This window comes from Bubalus bubalis, chromosome 16 (genome assembly GCF_019923935.1).
Source record: "Bubalus bubalis isolate 160015118507 breed Murrah chromosome 16, NDDB_SH_1, whole genome shotgun sequence".
Classification (NCBI taxonomy): domain Eukaryota; kingdom Metazoa; phylum Chordata; class Mammalia; order Artiodactyla; family Bovidae; genus Bubalus; species Bubalus bubalis.
Genome location: NC_059172.1, coordinates 67,694,126 through 67,713,557, shown reverse-complemented (window position 1 = coordinate 67,713,557; position 19,432 = coordinate 67,694,126). Strand labels below are relative to the sequence as shown.

The window sequence follows — 19,432 nt, the reverse complement described above, 5'->3', positions numbered from 1 at the left end:
TAATACTATTCACTCAAATTAAAACAAGAAGACTAGCAAATAGAAAGTGAATGTTCCCTAATTCTACTATTTAATCACTTTGGTGAATATATTCCCAAACATTACAATAAAATAAACCTAAGAATATTTATGAATACAAAGTAATATCAAGCTGCAATGTTCATACTTGAGATACAGCACTGTGTAAGTTTAAGTTATACCATGTAACTTGACGTACATATACTGTGAAATGATTACCAAAAGAAGCTTACTTAATATCCATCATCTCATATATATTTTTTAAAAAGAAAAAAAATTTTTTTTTCCTTGTGAGAACTCTTAGGAATATACCCTCTTAACTTTCAAATACTGTTGACTGTTGAACAACATAGGTTTGAACTGTGCAGGTCCACTTATATGCAGAATTTTTTCAATAAATATGTACTATAGCCCTACAAGGAGAAGGAAATGGCAACCCACTCCAGTACTCTTGCCTGGAAAATTCCATGGATGGGGAAGCTTGGTAGGCTACAGTCCATGGAGTCGCAAAGAGTTGGACATGACTGAGTGACTTCACTTTCTTTCTTTCTATAGTTCCTTTTGGAGAAGGAAATGGCAACCCACTCCAGTGTTCTTGCCTGGAGAATCCCATGGACAGAGGGGCCTGGTGGGGCTGCGGTCTATGGGGTTGCAAAGAGTCGGACACGACTAAGCAAGCAACACATAGCCCTACAAAATCCAACTTTGGCTGAATTTGCACTTGTGGAACTGATATATGAAGGGCTGACTATAAGGCTTGAAGTGGGCTTTTGATTGCATGTGGGGTCAGCAGCCCTAACCTCAAGCTGTTACAGCAGTGTTAACTGTAGTCACTGTGTTGTACACTGCATCCCCTGCACTTATAACTGAAAAGTTGTACCTTTTGACCACCTTTGTCCAGTATTCCAACCTCATATCTCTTTTTCTATGAGTTTGGTTTAATAATGTTCTTTAATCAGCTTTCTTCATATTAGTTTGTTGTACACTGCTTTCTAGATCATCCAATATAAATCTATCTTACTATTTTTATCTGCTTGTTTTTGTCTCATTTTATTTTAAAAAATTTTTGACTTTTTTTGGCTGTGCCACGAAGCATGTGGGATCTTAGTTCCTTCATCAGGGGTGGAACCTGTGCCCCCTGCAGTGGAAGCAAGGAGTCTTAACTCCTTACTGCCAGGGAAGTCCCTTTATCCATATTTTAAATACTTCCTCTAAATGTTGGACAATCCTTTCTTATGTGCTCATCCTTAAAAGCAGCATGCCAAAAGCTACCTTTAAATTCTGTTTAAATTCTTCAATTTTGGTGAAGCATACATTTGGATCCCAAGGGAGAGGAAATTCATGTGGAGCAAGAGATAAGGTGGAACTCTCATGAAATGATTAAAAGCTTGCATTTTTAAAATAAAAATGGCCATAAAAGGAAGAGAAACTAAAGAACCAGTTAACCTTTGACAATGAAGATGTACAGAGAACATCAATAATTCTTGATGAAATGTGATTTAGAAGAAAGCCAGGAGCTTGAACAAATACTTCTTTATCTATGAATTTGAAAAATCTATCATAATGTAAATAATGTCAAGAATCAACAATCCAATGTTAATCAAACTATGAAGTGGTGCATAACCGCTTCAAAAGTTATTGCTGAGGAAAAGCATTTTTCTAGTAAATTTCTCATTACATTCAAACTTTAAAAATAATAATTGAAAGAATCCTGAAATACATGTTTCAAACTTGTCGGTCTGCCTTTTAACTTTAATGATGCTTTTTTAAAAATAATTTCTAAAACTTAAAAAAATTTTTATTTATTTTTTATTTTTGGCTGTGCTGTGCTGTTGCTGCATGGGCTTTTCTCTAGTTGCAGCAAGTGAGGGTTACTCTCTAGTTGTGGTACACAGACTTCTCACTGCGGTGGCTTCTCTCGTGGTGACGCATGGTCTCTAGGCTTCAGTATTTGTGACTCGTGGGCTCAGCAGTTGTAGCTTCTGGGCTGCAGAGCACAGGCTCAGTAGTTGTGGTGCACGGGTATATGGGATCTTCCCAGATCAGTTATCAAACCAGTGTCTCTTGTATTGGCTGGTGGATCCTTTACCACTGAGCCACCACGGAAGCCCCTTTAATGTTGCTTTTAACAAGCACATATTTTGAATTTAAGGAAGTCTTAAAAAAAAATCACTGTCAGTGATTTGTATAACCCAAGATATCTTGCCTATCCCAAGGTTACAAAGAAGTATAAAAACATTTTTTAAATTTACCTATTTGTACAAGTGGCTCTGTTCTCTTAGTGAAGCTGATGCATGTACTACTCCATTGCTGTTCTTTCAGTTATTTAAATCTGAATTTTAAACTTTTCCCCAGCATACAATATTATGATTACCATGAACAGAGGGCTGTGTCTTCCTTTTCTTTTAACCTCTCACGGTATCTAATAGAGTGTCTTCATTACAGTAAGCACCTGATGTATTTGTGGAGAAAATATAAGCAAGGAGTTGAAGATTATAAAAATTTAGAATAGGGAATATGTTAAACTTTAAGACAGTGGAAGACTACTAAATAATTTTAAAAGTGAAAGTGAAAGTTGCTCAGTTGTATCTGACTTTTTGACTCCATGGACTGTCCATGGAATTCTCCAGGCCACAATACTGCAGTGGGTAACCTTTCCCTTCTCCAGGGAATCTTCCCAATCCATGGATCAAACCAGCGTCTCCAGCATTACAGGTGGATTCTTTACCAGTGGAGTCACAAGGAAGCCCAAGAATACTGGAGTGGGTAGCCTATCCCTTCTCCAGCGGATCTTCCTGACCCAGGAATCGAACTGGGGTCTCCTGCACTGCAGGAGAATTCTTTTACCAACTGAGCTATCAGGGAAGCCAGGTTGCTTTCAAAAAGCTTGTTCATATTTTGTTAAAATTTACTGAATTTCACTATAGGAAAATGTATAAAAAGTTTTTTTTTTTAAAGTATTCTGAAGGAAGTGATAAAAAAAAAAACCTGAGTGGTTTTACTCAGAATTCATCATCTGAAAATAAACTGCTATCATGAATTCATTATTATGAATTCATTTGGTGGTACAGCAACAAAATGACTACATTATCTCAGAGTCTAAGTAAAAGCATATGCAACAACCACAATCTCAGCTGCTTTTCAGAAAGATATTTGCAAATCTTAAAATACGTACTGTTCAATTCTTCCTTTACCAGCTCATCCTCTTTCATCTTCACTGTCACTGGACTGCAAGTGATTATAGCCCCTATTTATATACTCTCAGCAGTAAATCTCACAGACAAGTATTCATTTAGTTAGTAACTTCTTTTTAAAGTGTCATGCTCACTTTATTTTGTTAAATATTACTTGGATTCTTCACATAAATTTAACGTATCATTTCATTGTTTCTCTACTTTTTATATAGTTTGTGCAGGTGCAGAAGAAATGTAATTTATTTTATATACATTGTTCAGTACTGCTTACTGAACAAAAACACATCGACTGCTGCTGCTGCTGCTGCTGCTAAGTCGCTTCAGTCGTGTCCGACTCTGTGCGACCCCATAGACAGAAGCCCACCAGGCTCCCCCGTCCCTGGGATTCTCCAGGCAAGAACACTGGAGTGGGTTGCCATTTCCTTCTCCAATGCATGAAAGTGAAAAGTGAAAGTGAAGGTGCTCAGTCGTATCGGACTCTTCGCGACCCCACAGACTATAGCCTACCAGGCTCTTCTGTCCATGGGATTTTCCAGGCAAGAGTACTGGAGTGGGGTGCCATCGTCTTCTCCAACTAGATGGGTTAGGAATGTCTTATTCTACCATCTCAATAAAGCAATTTTAACATATTTAAATCAAATCATTGTACTGTATGCCTAAACTTATACAGTGATGTATACCAACTATTTTTTAATAAAACAGGAAAAACTATTGCAATTTTGATGCTGAAAATTCACTAACACATTTTCAGGAACAGATTACATTTGGATAATGAAGGAAATCTGTATTTTAATTATTATTTTAATGAATCTTATACATATGGTTAGCCATGGCTTTGAAATGAAACCAGAATACTATCAGTTTTAATGATGAGTATACCTACTACACACACACATACACCCTTAACCATACCTGAAGTCCCAGGAGTTCATCAATTGAAGTCTCTGGTTCACTAGGGTTGCTATCTGTTTGCTTAGGTACTTGAGCAATACTGTTGTCACTGTAATACACAAAGGAAAACTTTTATTGTAGTTCTCAACTAGGCAAAAACAATTAGGTATTTTAGACACAAATATTTTACCTAGTCAAAAATTTATTAATGTTTTCTGCAAGCTTTTCTTGAAGAGACTTGTTGCTTAGTATCTTTTCTCGTGCATTTTCAATAACCATTTGCTGAAAAAGAAATCAGTATTAGTAAAAGCACAAGATGGAGTATTATGTTATTTGTCTAAAAAGAATCAATGGAAGCTGGATAGTTTTAATGAATCTAGGTAGAAACTCAAAAGTTATGGTGGTACCTTCTGTATTAATACCAGATTACTATGTTAACCACTTACAAATATTTTCACAGATCCTTCACCAACTTCTTTTTCACTTTGGAACTGCATAGCTCCAAACTCTTTAGCTTTTCATACAAGGTTTTAAATAAGCTGACTCTATTCTGGAAAAATGTCCTATTATATTGCATAATCCAGCAATAACAGTGTATTTACAGTTTCTTAACATACTTCTGTTTCTTACTTGGTGCATTTGCACGGGTTAGCTATTCTGACTGGACTGTTTCTTACTGGTAAATATCCCTACAGTCTTAATGATGTTCTTCAGTCCCTTAAGTTGTGTACCATTCTTTGCGCCACCAAGGACTGTAGCATGCCAGGCTTCCCAGGCCTTCACTATCTCCTGGAGTTTGCTCATATTCATGTCCATCAAGTTGGTGATGCCACCTAATCATCTCATCCTCTACTGCCTCTTCTCTTTTTGCTTTCCATCTTTCCCAGCATCAGGGTCTTTTCTAATGAGTTGCCTCTTCACATCAGATGGCCAAAGTATCAGAGTTTCAGCTTCAGCATTAGTTCTTTCAATAAATATTCAGGGTTGATTTCCTTTAGGATTGACTAGTTTGATCTCCCTGCAGTCCACGGGACTCTCAAGAGTCTTCAGCACCACAATTCGAAAGCACCAGTTCTTTGGTGCTCAGCCTTCTATATGGTCCAACACTCACATTCATTTGTACAGGACTACTGGAAAAACCACAGCTTTGAGTATGCAGACCTGTGTCTGTTTTTTAACATGCTGTGTAGGTGTGTCACAGTTTTGCTTCCAAGGAGCAAATGTCTTTTAATTTCATGGCTGCAGTCACCATCTACAGTGATTTTGGAGCCCAAGAAAATAAAACCTGTCACTGTTTCCACTTTTCCACCTTCCTTTTGTCATGAAGTCATGGGCTGTATGCCATGATCTTAGTTTTTGAATGTTGAGTTTTAAGCCATCTTTTTCACTCTCCTCTTTCACCTTCATCAAGAGGCCCTTCAGTTTCTCTTCACCGTCTGCCATTAAAAGTGATACCATCTGCATATCTGTGGCTGTTGATATTTCTCCCAGCAATCTTGATTCTAGCTTATGATTCACCCAGTCTGGCATTCACATGATGTACTCTGCACACAAGTTAAATAAGCAGGGTGACAATATATAGCCTTATTATACTCCAGTCCCAATTTTGAACCAGTCCTCTGTTCCATGTCCAGTTATAACTGTTGCTTCTTGACCTGCATACAGATTTCTCAGGAAGCAGGTAAAATGGTCTGGTATTCTTATTTCTTAAGAATTTCCCAGTTTGCTTGTGACCCTTACAGTCAAAGGGTTTCACATAGTCAATGAAACAGCAGTAGATGCTTTTTTTGGAATTCTCTTGCTTTCTCTATGATCCAACAAATGCTGGCAATTTGATCTCTGCTTCTGCTGCCTTTTCTAAATCCAGCTTTTTCATCAGCAAGTTCTCAGTTCACATACTGCTCAAGTCTAGTGTGAAGGATTTTAAGCATAACCTTGCTAGCTTGCGAAATAAGTGCAACTCTATGGTAGTCTGAACATTCTTTGGCATTGCCTTTCTTTGGGATTGGAATGAAAACTGACCTTTTCTAGTCCTATAGCCACTGTTGACTTTTCCAAGTTTGCTGACATATTGTGTGCAGCACTTTAACAGCATCATCTTTTAGGATTTGAAATAGCTCAGCTGGAATTCCATCACCTCCACTAGCCATGCTCTTAGTAATGCTTCCTAAGGCCCACTTAACTTCACATCCTAGGATGTCTGGCTCTAGGTGAGTGACCACACCATTTTGGTTATTTGAGTCATTAAGACTTTTTCTATATAGCTCTTCTGTGTATTCCTGCCAGCCGTGTTTAATCTCTACTGCTTCTGTTAGGTCCTTACCATATTTTTCCTTTATCATGCCCATCCTTGCATGAAACGTTCCCGTGATGTCTCCAATTTTCTTGAACAGATTTCTAGTCTTTCCCATTCTATTGTTTTCCTCTATTTCTTTTGCCTTGTACACTGAAGGCTTTCTTCTCTCTCCTTGCTATTCTCTGGAATTCTGCATGCACTTGGGTGTATCTTTCCCTTTCTTCATTGTCTTTCACTTCTCTTTTTTTCTCAGCTATTTGTAAAGCCTCCTCAACAACCACTCTGCCTTCTTCCATTTCTTTTTCTTTGGGATGGTTCTGGTCATCACCTCCTGCATAATGTTATGAACCTCTGTCTGTAGTACTTCAGGCAGTCTGTCTCCCGGATCTAATCCCTTAAAAGTATTTGTCACCTCCACTGTATATTCATAAGGAATTTGATTTAGGTCATACCTGAATGGCCTAGTGGTTTTCCCCACTTTCTTCAATTTAAGCCTGACTTTTGCTACAAGGAGCTAATGATTTCAGCCACAGTCAACTCCTGGTCTTGTTTTTGCTGACTGTATAGAGCTTCTCCATTTCTGGCTGCAAAGAATATTATTTATCTGATTTCGGTATTGACCATCTGGTGATGTCCAGGTGTAGAGTTTTTTCTTGTGTTCTTGGGAGAGAGTGCTTGCTATGACCAGTGTATTCTCTTGACAAAACTGTTATCCTTTGCCCTGCTTCATTTTGTACTCTGAGGCCAAACTTGCTGTTACTCTAGGTATCTCTTAACTTCCTACTTTTTCACTCCAATCCACTATGATGAAAATGACATCTTTTTTTGGTGTTAGTTCTAGGTCTTCTAAGTCTTCATAGAACCAGTCAACTGCAGCTTCTTTGGGATCAGTGGTTGGGGTATAGACTTGGATAACTGTGATACTGAATGGTTTGCCTTGGAAACAAACCAAGATCATTCTGTTATTTTTGAAAGTGCACCCAAGCACTGCACTTTGGACTTTTTTGTTGACTATGAGGGCTAATCCATTTCTTAAAGGGATTCTTGCCCACAGTTATAGATAAATGGTCATTTGAATTAAATTCCCTCATTCCCATCCTAATTTTAGTTCACTGATTCCTAAGATGTTGATGCTCGCTTTTGTCATTTCCCACTTGACCACATCCAATTTTCCTTGATTTATGGACGTGACATTCCAGGTTCCTATGCAATATTATTTTTTTACAGCATTGGACTTTACATTCACCACCAGGCACATCCATAACCGAGTGCTGTTTCTGCTTTGGCCCAGCCTCTTCATTCTTTCTGGAGCTATTAGTAATTGCCCTCCATTCTTCCCTAGTAGGATACTGGACACCTTCTGACCTGGGAAGTTTGACTTCTGGTATCATGTCTTTTTGCCTTTTTTTACTGTTCATGTGGTTCTTGTGTTAATAATACCGAGAGATTTGCCATTTCCCCCTGCCTCTAGTGGACCACAGTCCACAGTTTTGTACTTACAGTCTATCCCAAAGCAATTCTACGACAGTTTTTTTTTGTGTCACATCATATGGCTTGCTTGATCTGCTTCCTGACCAGGGATTGGACCCCTGCAGTGGCAGTGTGGAGTTGCTAGGGAATTCCCTCTACTGTAGTTTTACAGAAATAGTACATTTTACACAGACACACACTATATATTTATATAAATCATATACATATGAATAGTTATAAACTCAGGAATATCTTAAGTTGCAAAGTTTGGGAAGGTCACTTACTTTTTCTACTACAAATGCATTTGGATCCTGCAAATTTCGTATTGTTGAATGAGGCCCAGACTTCCGTTGAGATTCACTGAAACACATTTTAAAAGCTTATTTTTTAACTAGTATGAATAATCCAATGATTATTACATATAAAGACAAATCTTAGTCACGGTGGAAAAGATATTTTCTCTATTTGTGGTAGGAACGAAGGGCAGTAAAGTTGAAAAGCATTAATAGTCTTGAATTGAGAAATGAATCTGAGATCTAGCTTTATTACTTATTAACTATATGGTCTCTACCAGGTACCCTCTGACCTACTTTATAATGGGATAAAACTAAAGCTTTACAGGGTTAATGAAAGAATTCAATAAACATAAAGTTATGTAAAGACTTTATAAAAAGGTCAAAGTTCTTATAAATGTTAGATATTGCTACAGTACTTTTATAATTTCATGTGGTTAAGTGTGAAATCTTGCCAAAGAGGCTGAGGTCAGCCTTGAACGAGAGACAACCAACAGTAAACATTCCAACAAAAATACGCAGGGCATGGCAATTGAGAAAACAGCAAAAACATTTTAAGCTATTATCTCTCTTTTCTGAAATATTCTTCAAAAAAAGACACATGGGCTAAATAGGACAGAAAGAGTACTTCTCAGAGAATGTCTGAGAAGATTTTTAATTATCAGTTTAGGAGTTTAAATATATGTTTGTAGACCCTAAAATATGCTGATAAAAAATGATTATTTCCAAAAATCTGAGTTAACATCAATTTTAATGTTTTTCTATACTACTACAGAAAAAACACTTCTAATGAAACACATTCCTAGATCATTGATTTCTGAAACAATCTGATTTCAGGGAGATTATAAAGTAAAAAAAAGAAGTGCTTTGAAACAGCTATAATAGTAGAGTCTCAAGTACTTAATGCAATTTTGTTACTTTATTCATAATGTAAGTATCCTTGTGTAATTTTTTTGTAATGGTTACTGGAAACATGTCTTTTTAGAAAGCATTTACCTTTTGCGTCTACCAGGAGACATTAAACTGGCATGATTTTTCCTTTCCTGAGCACCAGTATTATTATTTAAAGCTTCTCCAGCTGTATTTCAAGAGAACAAAACAGTAAGTCAAGGAAACAGAATAGTTTTTTAAAACTTGAATTAACTGAATAAAAATAGCACTACATAGTGATTATTTTAAATTCAGTTAGTATATATTGAATGCCTACTATGTGCAAGGCATTACAGAAGATATTGTGTGTGTTAGTTGCTCAGCTGTGTCCCACTCTTTGCAACCCATGGACTGTAGCCCACCCAGCTCCTCTGTCCATGGAATTCTCCAGGCAAGAATCCTGGAGTGGGTTGTCATTATCTTCTCCAATAGAAGATATTAAGATACATAAAATATAGTCGCCATGACTTAAGGTTTTACAATAAAATACAAAGTAGAGTATACAGAATAGTTTCAACAAAAAATACCATGGCAGAACAAATGAACTGTAAGAAGTATAAACTAAATATACTGCTAAGTGTTTTTACCCAGAGGTGTTAAAGAGATTGGAGCAAAGATGGAAATAAGGGAGAATGTAATGGCTGTCAATACATTTTACGTGCACAAAGAGAAAAAAAGACTGGTCTAAGAACCGAGAGAGGTGACACCTCAATTCTAATCCCAGTTCTGTTATTAACTAGCCTTTTGCTCCTAAATATCATGAGCTTTTAATACTATCAAGTATATAACAAACAAGAAGTACTAGATGACCTCTAAGTTTATTCTTAGCTCTAAGATTCAGCCAGGAATACGCAGGATTTTCAACATGTAGAGATGGAGGTTAACCAGAAAAACATTCCTCATTTCAGCAGGACAGACTACTATGAACAAAGTGTTCACATATAATGTGCATTCCTTTTAAAAGCAAATAAGAGGGTTTTTTTTTTCCAATTAATGCAGATAAGTGAGAACTAGAAGAGACTTCAAGGTTGGACATCAGTTAGAACAGATAAAAGAATCCCAGATTAACACGTCTCACAGATTTAATAATATGTTTATTTAATGGCAAATTGAACGAGTGAGTGCACACATATTATCTAAATTTACCCACTTCTAGCCTCTTATCTTGGAGAAGGCAATGGCACCCCACTCCAGTACTCTTGCCTGGAAAATCCCACGGACAGAGGAGCCTGGTAGGCTGCAGTCCATGGGGTCGCTGGGACTCGACACGACTGAGCGACTTCACTTTTACTTTTCACTTTCATGCATTGGAGAAGGAAATGGCAACCCACTCCAGTGTTCTTGCCTTGAGAATCCCAGGGACGGGAGAGCCTGGTGGGCTGCAGTCTATGGGGTCGCACAGAGTCGGACACGACTGAAGCAACTTAGCAGCAGCAGCCTCTTATCTACTTTTTGCCATATTTTATACCATGAATATAAAGATATTATCACATCATCTCATTCACACAATTTGATTAAAACAAAATTTAAAAGCACAAAATGTAAACTTACTGGTCATAGTGTCTTGTGACTGTGAATGGTTGACCACTACAAAATCTGACCTCAAAGGAGCTGAAATTTGGCCAGTTGGCCTAATAACTTGTGTAGCTGTCAAAGGAGAATTGGTAAATTGTCCTAAAAGATACGGTAAAGGCTCTGAACTGACAGGAGCTGCTTGAGATGCAAGCCTTCTCTGCCGTTTGATTTCTGCAATCCCATTTCTTGTTCGGGCTGAAACACACGAGCATTAAAAAAATTTACTCAATGTCAGAGTAGTTTGGGAATTTTAAGATGTCTATACAATATATGTTCTACACATTTAACAGTGAACCTAAAACACAGCCCCTAGAATTATCACCTGTTTATGTGATAATTTCACAAGAAACAAACTAAAATTGAGTACACTTGAAATTTTAAAAATCCAAGAATACATTTCTTCTGTAATAATTAAAACTGATAACATCTCCACAATCAGGAAAACAAATTTATGGAATGAGAATTAAAAGATGTGAATACATGAGAGACAATGAGAAAAATAAGATATAATATTTTAAATGCATATTTTTACAATTAATGAAAATATTATTTTCTAATATGATAATGGTACTTAGAAAAGCAGAAGTTTAAACAAAATGTAAATGCAGCACACATGTATTGTTAACAAAAACGCTCATCTGACGTTAAATTTGAGTTAAATTAAAGTAATTCTGAACATTATTTAGAGTTTAAAGTTGAATACCAACCTCTCTGACTGGCAGCAAACCCTGGGGAACTTTGCATGCTCCTAATAAACAAAAGTAGTTAGACATTAAAAAATTTCGTTGCTACGATACATTCTGATTTAGTTACAGTCAGACCTGAAGTAAATTATGAGTTAAAGGCAAGAAATTTCTCTCAGATAAAAAAGATAAGCACTTTTTTTCTGGGTAACCAAATCTTATCTGCTTTAGGAAAAAAACAGTGGCATATAAAAATGCAAACATGTATAATTTTAATAATCAAGTTTCTATCCAATGCAGTAAGCAAGAGCTTTGAAATACCATTAAGAATACAATTTGCCTTGAATTTAGGAACTCAATATATTTAAGAAAGTTATATATAAAATTTTATAATTATCAATTATCTTTTATAACTATAAAAATGCCTTCCCAGAGAAATTATGATTTTATATAACTGCATACATAAATACTTCAGAATCCAAGTTGATTTCAAAAGAGATCCTGCTTTCATCAAATTTATTACTATGACATTGTTTCACCAAACTTCTAAAGAAGGAACAAAGCAAACAGGTAAGAAAATTCACTATATAAACTGATTCTCCTTTTGCTATGAACTGGTTACCCATGTATTTTGTAAACAATCAGATACTGTGCCATTTTCCTCAGAAATCTGTCAAATAAGTGTCTGCCAACAAGAGCCACAAAACTTACTGAATCAAATAAGCATTTTTAACAGCACACAAACCAACCTTGGAGAACACCTGGCTAGGAGGTTTCTTTTTTTATGTAATACCTTGTCAGTAAAACACTGCAGTAACTTATAAATACTCCTGAGGTGTTAAGTTGTGAATGTCTTTGAAGACTGTTTGCAAGGGAATGAAAGAGGAAAGGGAAGTCAGGAAAGGGGAATAAAAGTAAGACTACCAAATAAAATGTAGTACAGAGTCACACAAAAAGCACTTGGAGCCATTCTAGCAGTTTCAGCTGAGGAAGGAAATGAGGCCCCTGCTGAAGTGGGGTATTCACTTGTAGCTCTGGGAGAAAGTGTAAGAAAGGATGGTTTTCATACTAGACTCAAGTTGAATAAGATATGTTATAAAATTGATTCCTATTCTAAAGATAGTGAGACTAGCATTCCAAGGCCATGATATAGTTAAGTTCTAAAAGCAGAAGTGTTATTATTCGGGTTTGTTCCTTTATCCAGTAGTGTTATTATTCGGCTTTGTTCCTTTATAAGGGAAGAACAAAAGTGGCATGGATTACACATATCAATTTTCTGCATGTGTAATGAAGATGCAACTGTATAAGGGAAGTCACATGGGGCTTGAGTTAGTAGATTTCTATCCAGGAAGACTGGACTAGATTTGTATTTAGCCAGAGATCTGCCTCTAAATTGTTACGGGAACCTGGGAATATAATTAATTTCCTCATTTCTAAATATTTTATTAAAGTACACAATTTATTTAAAATCATCTAATCAAAGACAAATATCAATAACCTGTAGCATAATTTCAAAATTAGATCAGTGTTAAATAAATGCACAGTGTGGGTCATAATATTTAAATGTGAAGTGACTCTTAATTGTGCTTGCATTCCAAAATTATTATGCACATTCTGATAAGCTGATGGTATAAGCCTTTTATTACCTGATCTGAGAAAGTGTATGGTCTAACTTCTTCCACAGAGATGACATAATTGCTGGGACATCATTTGATGTTTCTAAATCATAAGAGGAAATGTTTCATAAAAAATCCATCATTTAATTTGAACAGACACAGAAAATCAATAAGGAAAACTTTTCTCTCAGCTGCTGATATTATGTTGGGAACTGAGAAATAAGCCTATTTTGTAAAGAATTGCAAAGCTATAATGATGTTGCTTTTTTGGCTCAAGTCACTGAGAATCAGATACAATATGAGGGAAAAGGAAACTTGTGAAAACTATGAAGTTTTTTTAAGATCAATAATCTTGTATTTTCTTTGAATAAAAAGACAAACTATTTTAAATCTTTGTTCTACTTACGTGACATTTCAAAGTCAAAATAATTTGATTTATAAATTGATAAAATTATACAAACTCATGTAAATATAGAAATTAGTTTTCTATATCCAATGTTTTCAGGTCCAAATCACTGTGATTTCTCAGCAACTCCTTAGTAACTCAGAATTACAGATAAAATTCTACAGGACTAATTAGTCTTTTTCAGGATGTGTTCTAAAGCCACACTGATAGGAAATTCAAGGTATTTATATTCTTTACTATATACTTCTAAAAAGCTCAAACAAGAGAAAGTTACCAACATAAAAGTGGGATATAAACCTTTGTACTGCAGTAACATATTGTTTCTGAGGTCATTTATACTCTAAATATTCCTGTAAGATAGTTAAGATAGTCTGGGAAAAGAAAACCTTGGTAGAATGATCAAATAACCTATTTAAGAGAAAGAAATTAAATTCACACTTTGAAATTCTAGGCTTATTACTTTCTACAGTTTCTAGTTTTGTGATCTTAGAAAAGTTATCTGGCTCTCTAATCCTTAATTTTCTGATACTTAAGGTCTAGTGAACTTCCCTGGTGGTCCAGTGGTTAAGAATCTATCTTGCAATGCAGGGAACTTGGGGAGGATCCCTGCTGGGGGAACTAAGATCCCACATGCTGTGGAGCAACGAAGCCTATGCACAGCAACCACTGAGCCTGAATGCTTTGGAGTCCCTGTGCCACAACCAGAGAGCTCTAGAGTCCTTGCGCCACAACCCGAGAGTTCTGTGAGCTGCAATGCAAGATCACACGTGATGCAACGAAGATCCCTTCTGCTGCAACTAAGACTTGATGCAGTCAAATAATGAATAAATTAATAGATCTAAAAAATCAATACCTCTCATTGGATTATTTTAAGGACTGAAATAAAACTTCTGAAAGCACCTAGCACAATGTTGCAATAAACAGTACTCAATAAATGTGAAGCTTACATTTTAAAATGTTATCAACTGTACTAATTAATTCTTTACTGCTCAATCTTTTCTTAATATGTTGCAAACTATGGAAATAATGAATATGAGAGAATAAATTTAACTTTCCTCTTCAAGACACTAATTTAGGAAAGTGTTAGTTATATTTATCACTCAATATAAACAGACTTTAATTGGCTATCTCTCAGTGAATTTTTAAAATTATTTCAAAATTTAAAAAATCACTTCTAATTAAAACAATTAGATAATTGCTGTATAAAACTGACACACACAAAAAAAACCCTGAACCTGAGTTCTTACCTTTTGCTTTCATAGCTACATATTCATTCAAAATTGTTGTCAAATTTTTTCCAAATAAAGACTGAAAAGAAAAAGATCAAGCATTACCAAAACCATAAAATACTACCAATAATTTCCCACTATGAAATATTTCACCATAAAAGTTACTAAAAGATATAGATTAAAAATTAATCAATAAGGAAATGGTAAAGAGTAGGTCATCAAAGGACTTCCTCGGGGGGTTAGATAGTAAAGAACCTGCCTGCAATGTGGGAGATCTGGGTTTGATTCCTGGGTTGGGAAGAACCCCTGGAGAAAGAAATGGCAACCCACTCCAGTATTGTTACCTGGAGAATCCCCACGGACAGAGGAGCCTGGAGGACTGCAGTCCACAGGGTTGCAAAGAGTCGGGACACAACTGAGTAACTAAGCACAGCTGCTGCTGATCCTGCTGCTAAGTCGCTTCAGTCGTGTCCGACTCTGTGCGACCCCAGAGACGGCAGCCCACCAGGCTCCCCCGTCCCTGGGATTCTCCAGGCAAGAACACTGGAGTGGGTTGCCATTTCCTTCTCCAATGCATAAAAGTGAAAAGTGAAAGTGAGGTCACTCAGTCGTGCCCAACTCTCAGCGACCCCATGGACTGCAGCCCACCAGGCTCCTCCATCCATGGGATTTTCCAGGCAAGAGTACTGGAGTGGGGTGCCACTGCCTTCTCCAACTAAGCACAGCACGGGTCATCAAAAATGAAAATAGTCACTCCTCAAGGACTGAATTCTTCTGTGGGTAAAGAAGCTTGTCTATTTGAATAAGATATTGTGACTATGTTTCTTTAGCTAAGATAGTACAATAGCAGGAATGCAGTTTTCAGTTTGGGAGGTAGGGATCCAGTCAAACAAATAAGGACCTACTTCTTCCTGCCCTTTTAATGCCAAATAAGCAAAAAACCTGAGTGTAAGACATATCCTTTCCAAGGATCAGTACCTTTTCTATTTTCACTTCTATCATCTCATAAAGTCACCCCATCCCCCACCATCTTTATATCAATAATAAGGGGCAGGTTTTAATTGACTCAAGTTTGAGGTCATATAATAGAACAGGGAAAAGCAAGGATTTTTTAGAATAGACAGTTCTGGATTTAGGTTCTACATTTACCATATGTGTGAAAAATTACCCAGATTTTCTAAGGCTTACTTTCATATATAAAAACAGACACATGACTTTTTAATTAATACAATTTTTTTGTGTGTTGAAGATTGAGGATATATGTAACATATCTAAGACAATGTCTAACACATAGTAGCTAATTAGTTTTCTTTCCTCTCCTGAACTTTCATTGCAGATTCCTATTTTATTATTCTGTATTATTAAAAAAAATTATTTTATATTGGAGTATAGTTGATTAACAATGTTGTGCTAGTTTCAGATGTAAAATGATTCAGTTATACATATACATGTAACTACTCTTTTACAAATTCTTTTCCCATTTAGGTTATTAAAGAATATTGAGCAGTTTTTCCTGTGCTATATAGTTCCTTGTTGATCAGATCAGATCAGATCAGTCACTCAGTTGTGTCTGACTCTCTGCAACCCCATGAATCGCAGCACGCCAGGCCTCCCTGTCCGTCACCAACTCCCGGAGTTCACTCAGACTCACATCCATCGAGTCAGTGATGCCATCCAGCCATCTCATCCTCTGTCGTCCCCTTCTCCTCTTGCCCCCAATCCCTCCCAGCATCAGAGTCTTTTCCAATGAGTCAACTCTTCGCATGAGGTGGCCAAAGTACTGGAGCTTCAGCTTTAGCATCATTCCTTCCAAAGAAATCCCAGGGCTGATCTCCTTCAGAATGGACTGGTTGGATCTCTTTGCAGTCCAAGGGACTCTCAAGAGTCTTCTCCAACACCACAGTTCAAAAGCATCAATTCTTCGGCGCTCAGCCTTCTTCACAGTCCAACTCTCACATCCACTGATAATCTATTTTAATTGCAGCATTGCGCACATGTCAACCCAAAACTCCCAATCTATCCCTCCTCCCCACCTTCCCCCTCGGTAACCATAAGTTTGTTTTCTAAGACTGTGAGTCTGTTACTAAGTAAGTTCTTTTGTATCATTTTCTTTAGTTTCCACATATAAGTGATATCAGATATTTGTCTTTCTAACTTACTTAGCCCATTGGTAATCTTCAGGTCCTTCCACATTGCTGCAAATGGCATTATTTCATTCATTTTAATGGCTGAATAATATTCCACAGTGTTTATGTACATCTTCTTTACCCATTCACGTGTTGATGGACATTTAAGTTGCTTCTATGTCTTGACTATTGCAAACAGTGCTTTACAAAACATGTGGTGCACCTATCCTTTTGAACCATGTTTTTCTCCAGATATATGTTCAGGAATGAATTTTCTAGATGGTAACTCTATTTTTAGCCTTTTTAAGGTCTATTTTTAGTTTTTCTCCATTGTTGCTGTACCAATTTATATCCCCATCAACACTATAGGTGGGTTCCCTTTTCTTCATACCTTTTCCAGCATTTGCTTGTAGATTTTTTGATGATGGCTAGTTTGAGGTGATATCTCATTGTAGTACTGACCTGCATTTTGTAATAATTAGCAATGTTGAGCATGTTTTCATGTGCCTCTTAGCCATCTTCGTGTCTTCTTTGGACAAATGTCTGTTTAGATCTTCCGCCCATTTTTAGATTTAGCTGTATTATTTATTGACTGCATGAACTGTTTGTAAATTCTGGAAATCCATTATCAGTTGCATCGTTTTCAAATATTTTCTTCCATTCTGGGGGCTGCCTCTTCATTTTGCTTATGGTTTCCTCTGCTATGCAAAAAGCTTTTGAGTTTAAGTAGTTCTCATTTTTTTAATTATTGTTTTTATTTCCATTACTCTAGAAGATGGATCCAAAACAATATTGCTGCTGTTTATGTCAAAGAATGTTCTGCCAATGTTATCCTCTGGGAGTTGTATAGTATCTGGTCTTACATTTAGGTCTTTAATCCAGTTTATTTTTTTTATTTGGTGTCAGACACTGTCTAATTTCAACCCTTTACATGTAGCTGTCCAGTTTTCCCAGCACCATTTATTGAAGAGATTCTCTTTTCTCCATTGTATGGTCTTGCCTTCTGTGTCATAGATTAATTGACCATAGGGTTTATTTCTGGGCTTTCAATCCTGTTCCATGGAGCTATATTTCTGTTTCTGTGCCAGTACCATACCCTTTTGATGACTCTAGATGTCTAATAAGAGTCAGGAAGCCTGATTTCTCCAGCTGTTTTTCTTTCTCAAGACTGCTTTAAGCTATTCAGGGTCTTTTGTGTCTCCATAAAATTAAAAATTTTTTTGTTCCAGTTCTGTGAAAATGCTACTGGTGGGACTTCCTTGGTGGTCCAGTGGTTAAGACTCCATACTATCAATACAGGGGATATGGGTTTGATCCCTAAATTGCAGAAGTAAGATCCCATATGTCCCAGGGAGAAAAAAAAAGCCACTGGTAATTTGATAGGGATTGCATCGAATCTATACATTATATTGGGTAGTATAGTCAATTCTGACAGTACTCGTTCCTCCAATCCAAGAACATGGTTATATCTTTCCATCTGTTTGTGTCTCTTCTTTCTTTCATCAGCATCTTATTGCTTTCAGAATATAGGTCTTTTGCCTTTGAAAGTACGTTTATTCCCAGGTGTTTTATTATTCTTTTTGATGCAAAGGTAAATGGGATTGTTTCTTTCTTTTTCTGATCTTTCATTATTAGTGTATAGAAATGCAACAGATTTCTGTGTATTGATTTTGTACCCTGCACCTTTAACAAATTCATTGATGAGCTCTAGTTTTCTGGTAGCATCTTTAAGATTTTCTATGTACAGGATCATGCCATCTGCAAACAGTGATGGTTTTACTTCTTTTCCAATTTAGATTCACTTCTTCTCTGACTGCTGTGTGTAGGCCTTCCAAAACAATGTTCAATAAAAGTGGTGAGTGGACATCCTTGTCTTTTTCTTGATCTTAGAGAAATTGCTTTCAGGTTTTCACTGTTGAGTATGTTAGCTGTGGGTTTGTTGTATATGGCCTTTATTAGGTTGAGATAGGTTCTCTCTATGCCTGCTTTTTGGAGAGTTTTTGTCATATTAATAAATGGGTGTTGAATTTCGTCAAAAGCTTTTTCTATATCTGTTGAGATGATCATATAGTATTTAATTCTTCACTTTTGCTGACGTGGTGTATCACACTGACTGATTTGTGGATATTGAAAAATCTTTACATTCCTGGGATAAATCCCACTTGACCATGGTATATCATCCTTTTACTGTATTGTTGGATTTAGTTTGCTAGCATTTTGTTGAGAATTTTTGCATCTGTGTTCATCAGTGATATTGATGTGTAATTTTTCCTTTTAGTGGTATCCTTATCTGGTTTTGGTATCTGGGTCATGGTAGCCTAACAGAATGAGTATGAGAATGTTCCTTCCTCTCCAATTTTCTTGGAATGGTTTCAGAAGGATAGGCGTTAACTCTTCTCTGAGTGCTTGATAGAATTCGCCTGTGAAGCCACCTTGTCCTGGACCTTTGTGTTTTAGTCAGTTTCAATTTCAATTCTTGTGACTGGTCTGTTCATATTTTCCATTTTCTCCTGGTTCAGTCTTAGGAGATTGTACCTTTCTGAGGATTTTCCCATTTCTTTTAGGTTGTCCATTTTATGTGCATACAGTTGGTTGTAATACAGTAGCTTATATGTTATTCAAAGTCTGAGAAGTTAAGGAATTGCCTAATACTAACCTAGTCATTATAACTTGCTTTTAGTAGCTAAAAAATAACTGAATGAATG

General features: G+C 36.5%; 1 protein-coding gene across 3 annotated transcripts in view; it reads right to left on the bottom strand.

The window, feature by feature from the left end:
• LOC102398348 (protein NPAT) overlaps positions 1-19,432 on the bottom strand; it is a 51,637-nt gene that overhangs the window by 14,465 nt on the left and 17,740 nt on the right. The window contains exons 3-10 of one of the 3 annotated variants that reach the window (XM_006053336.4): positions 14,620-14,680; positions 12,997-13,069; positions 11,375-11,415; positions 10,644-10,862; positions 9,159-9,240; positions 8,154-8,229; positions 4,294-4,385; positions 4,125-4,212 (exon numbers count right to left, since the gene is read on the bottom strand). In XM_006053336.4, the coding sequence (XP_006053398.4) occupies positions 4,125-4,212; positions 4,294-4,385; positions 8,154-8,229; positions 9,159-9,240; positions 10,644-10,862; positions 11,375-11,415; positions 12,997-13,069; positions 14,620-14,680 (732 nt within the window). The remainder of the gene's footprint in view (positions 1-4,124; positions 4,213-4,293; positions 4,386-8,153; positions 8,230-9,158; positions 9,241-10,643; positions 10,863-11,374; positions 11,416-12,996; positions 13,070-14,619; positions 14,681-19,432) is intronic. The other 2 variants (XM_044929774.2, XM_025266945.3) reach the window with 2 other exon arrangements.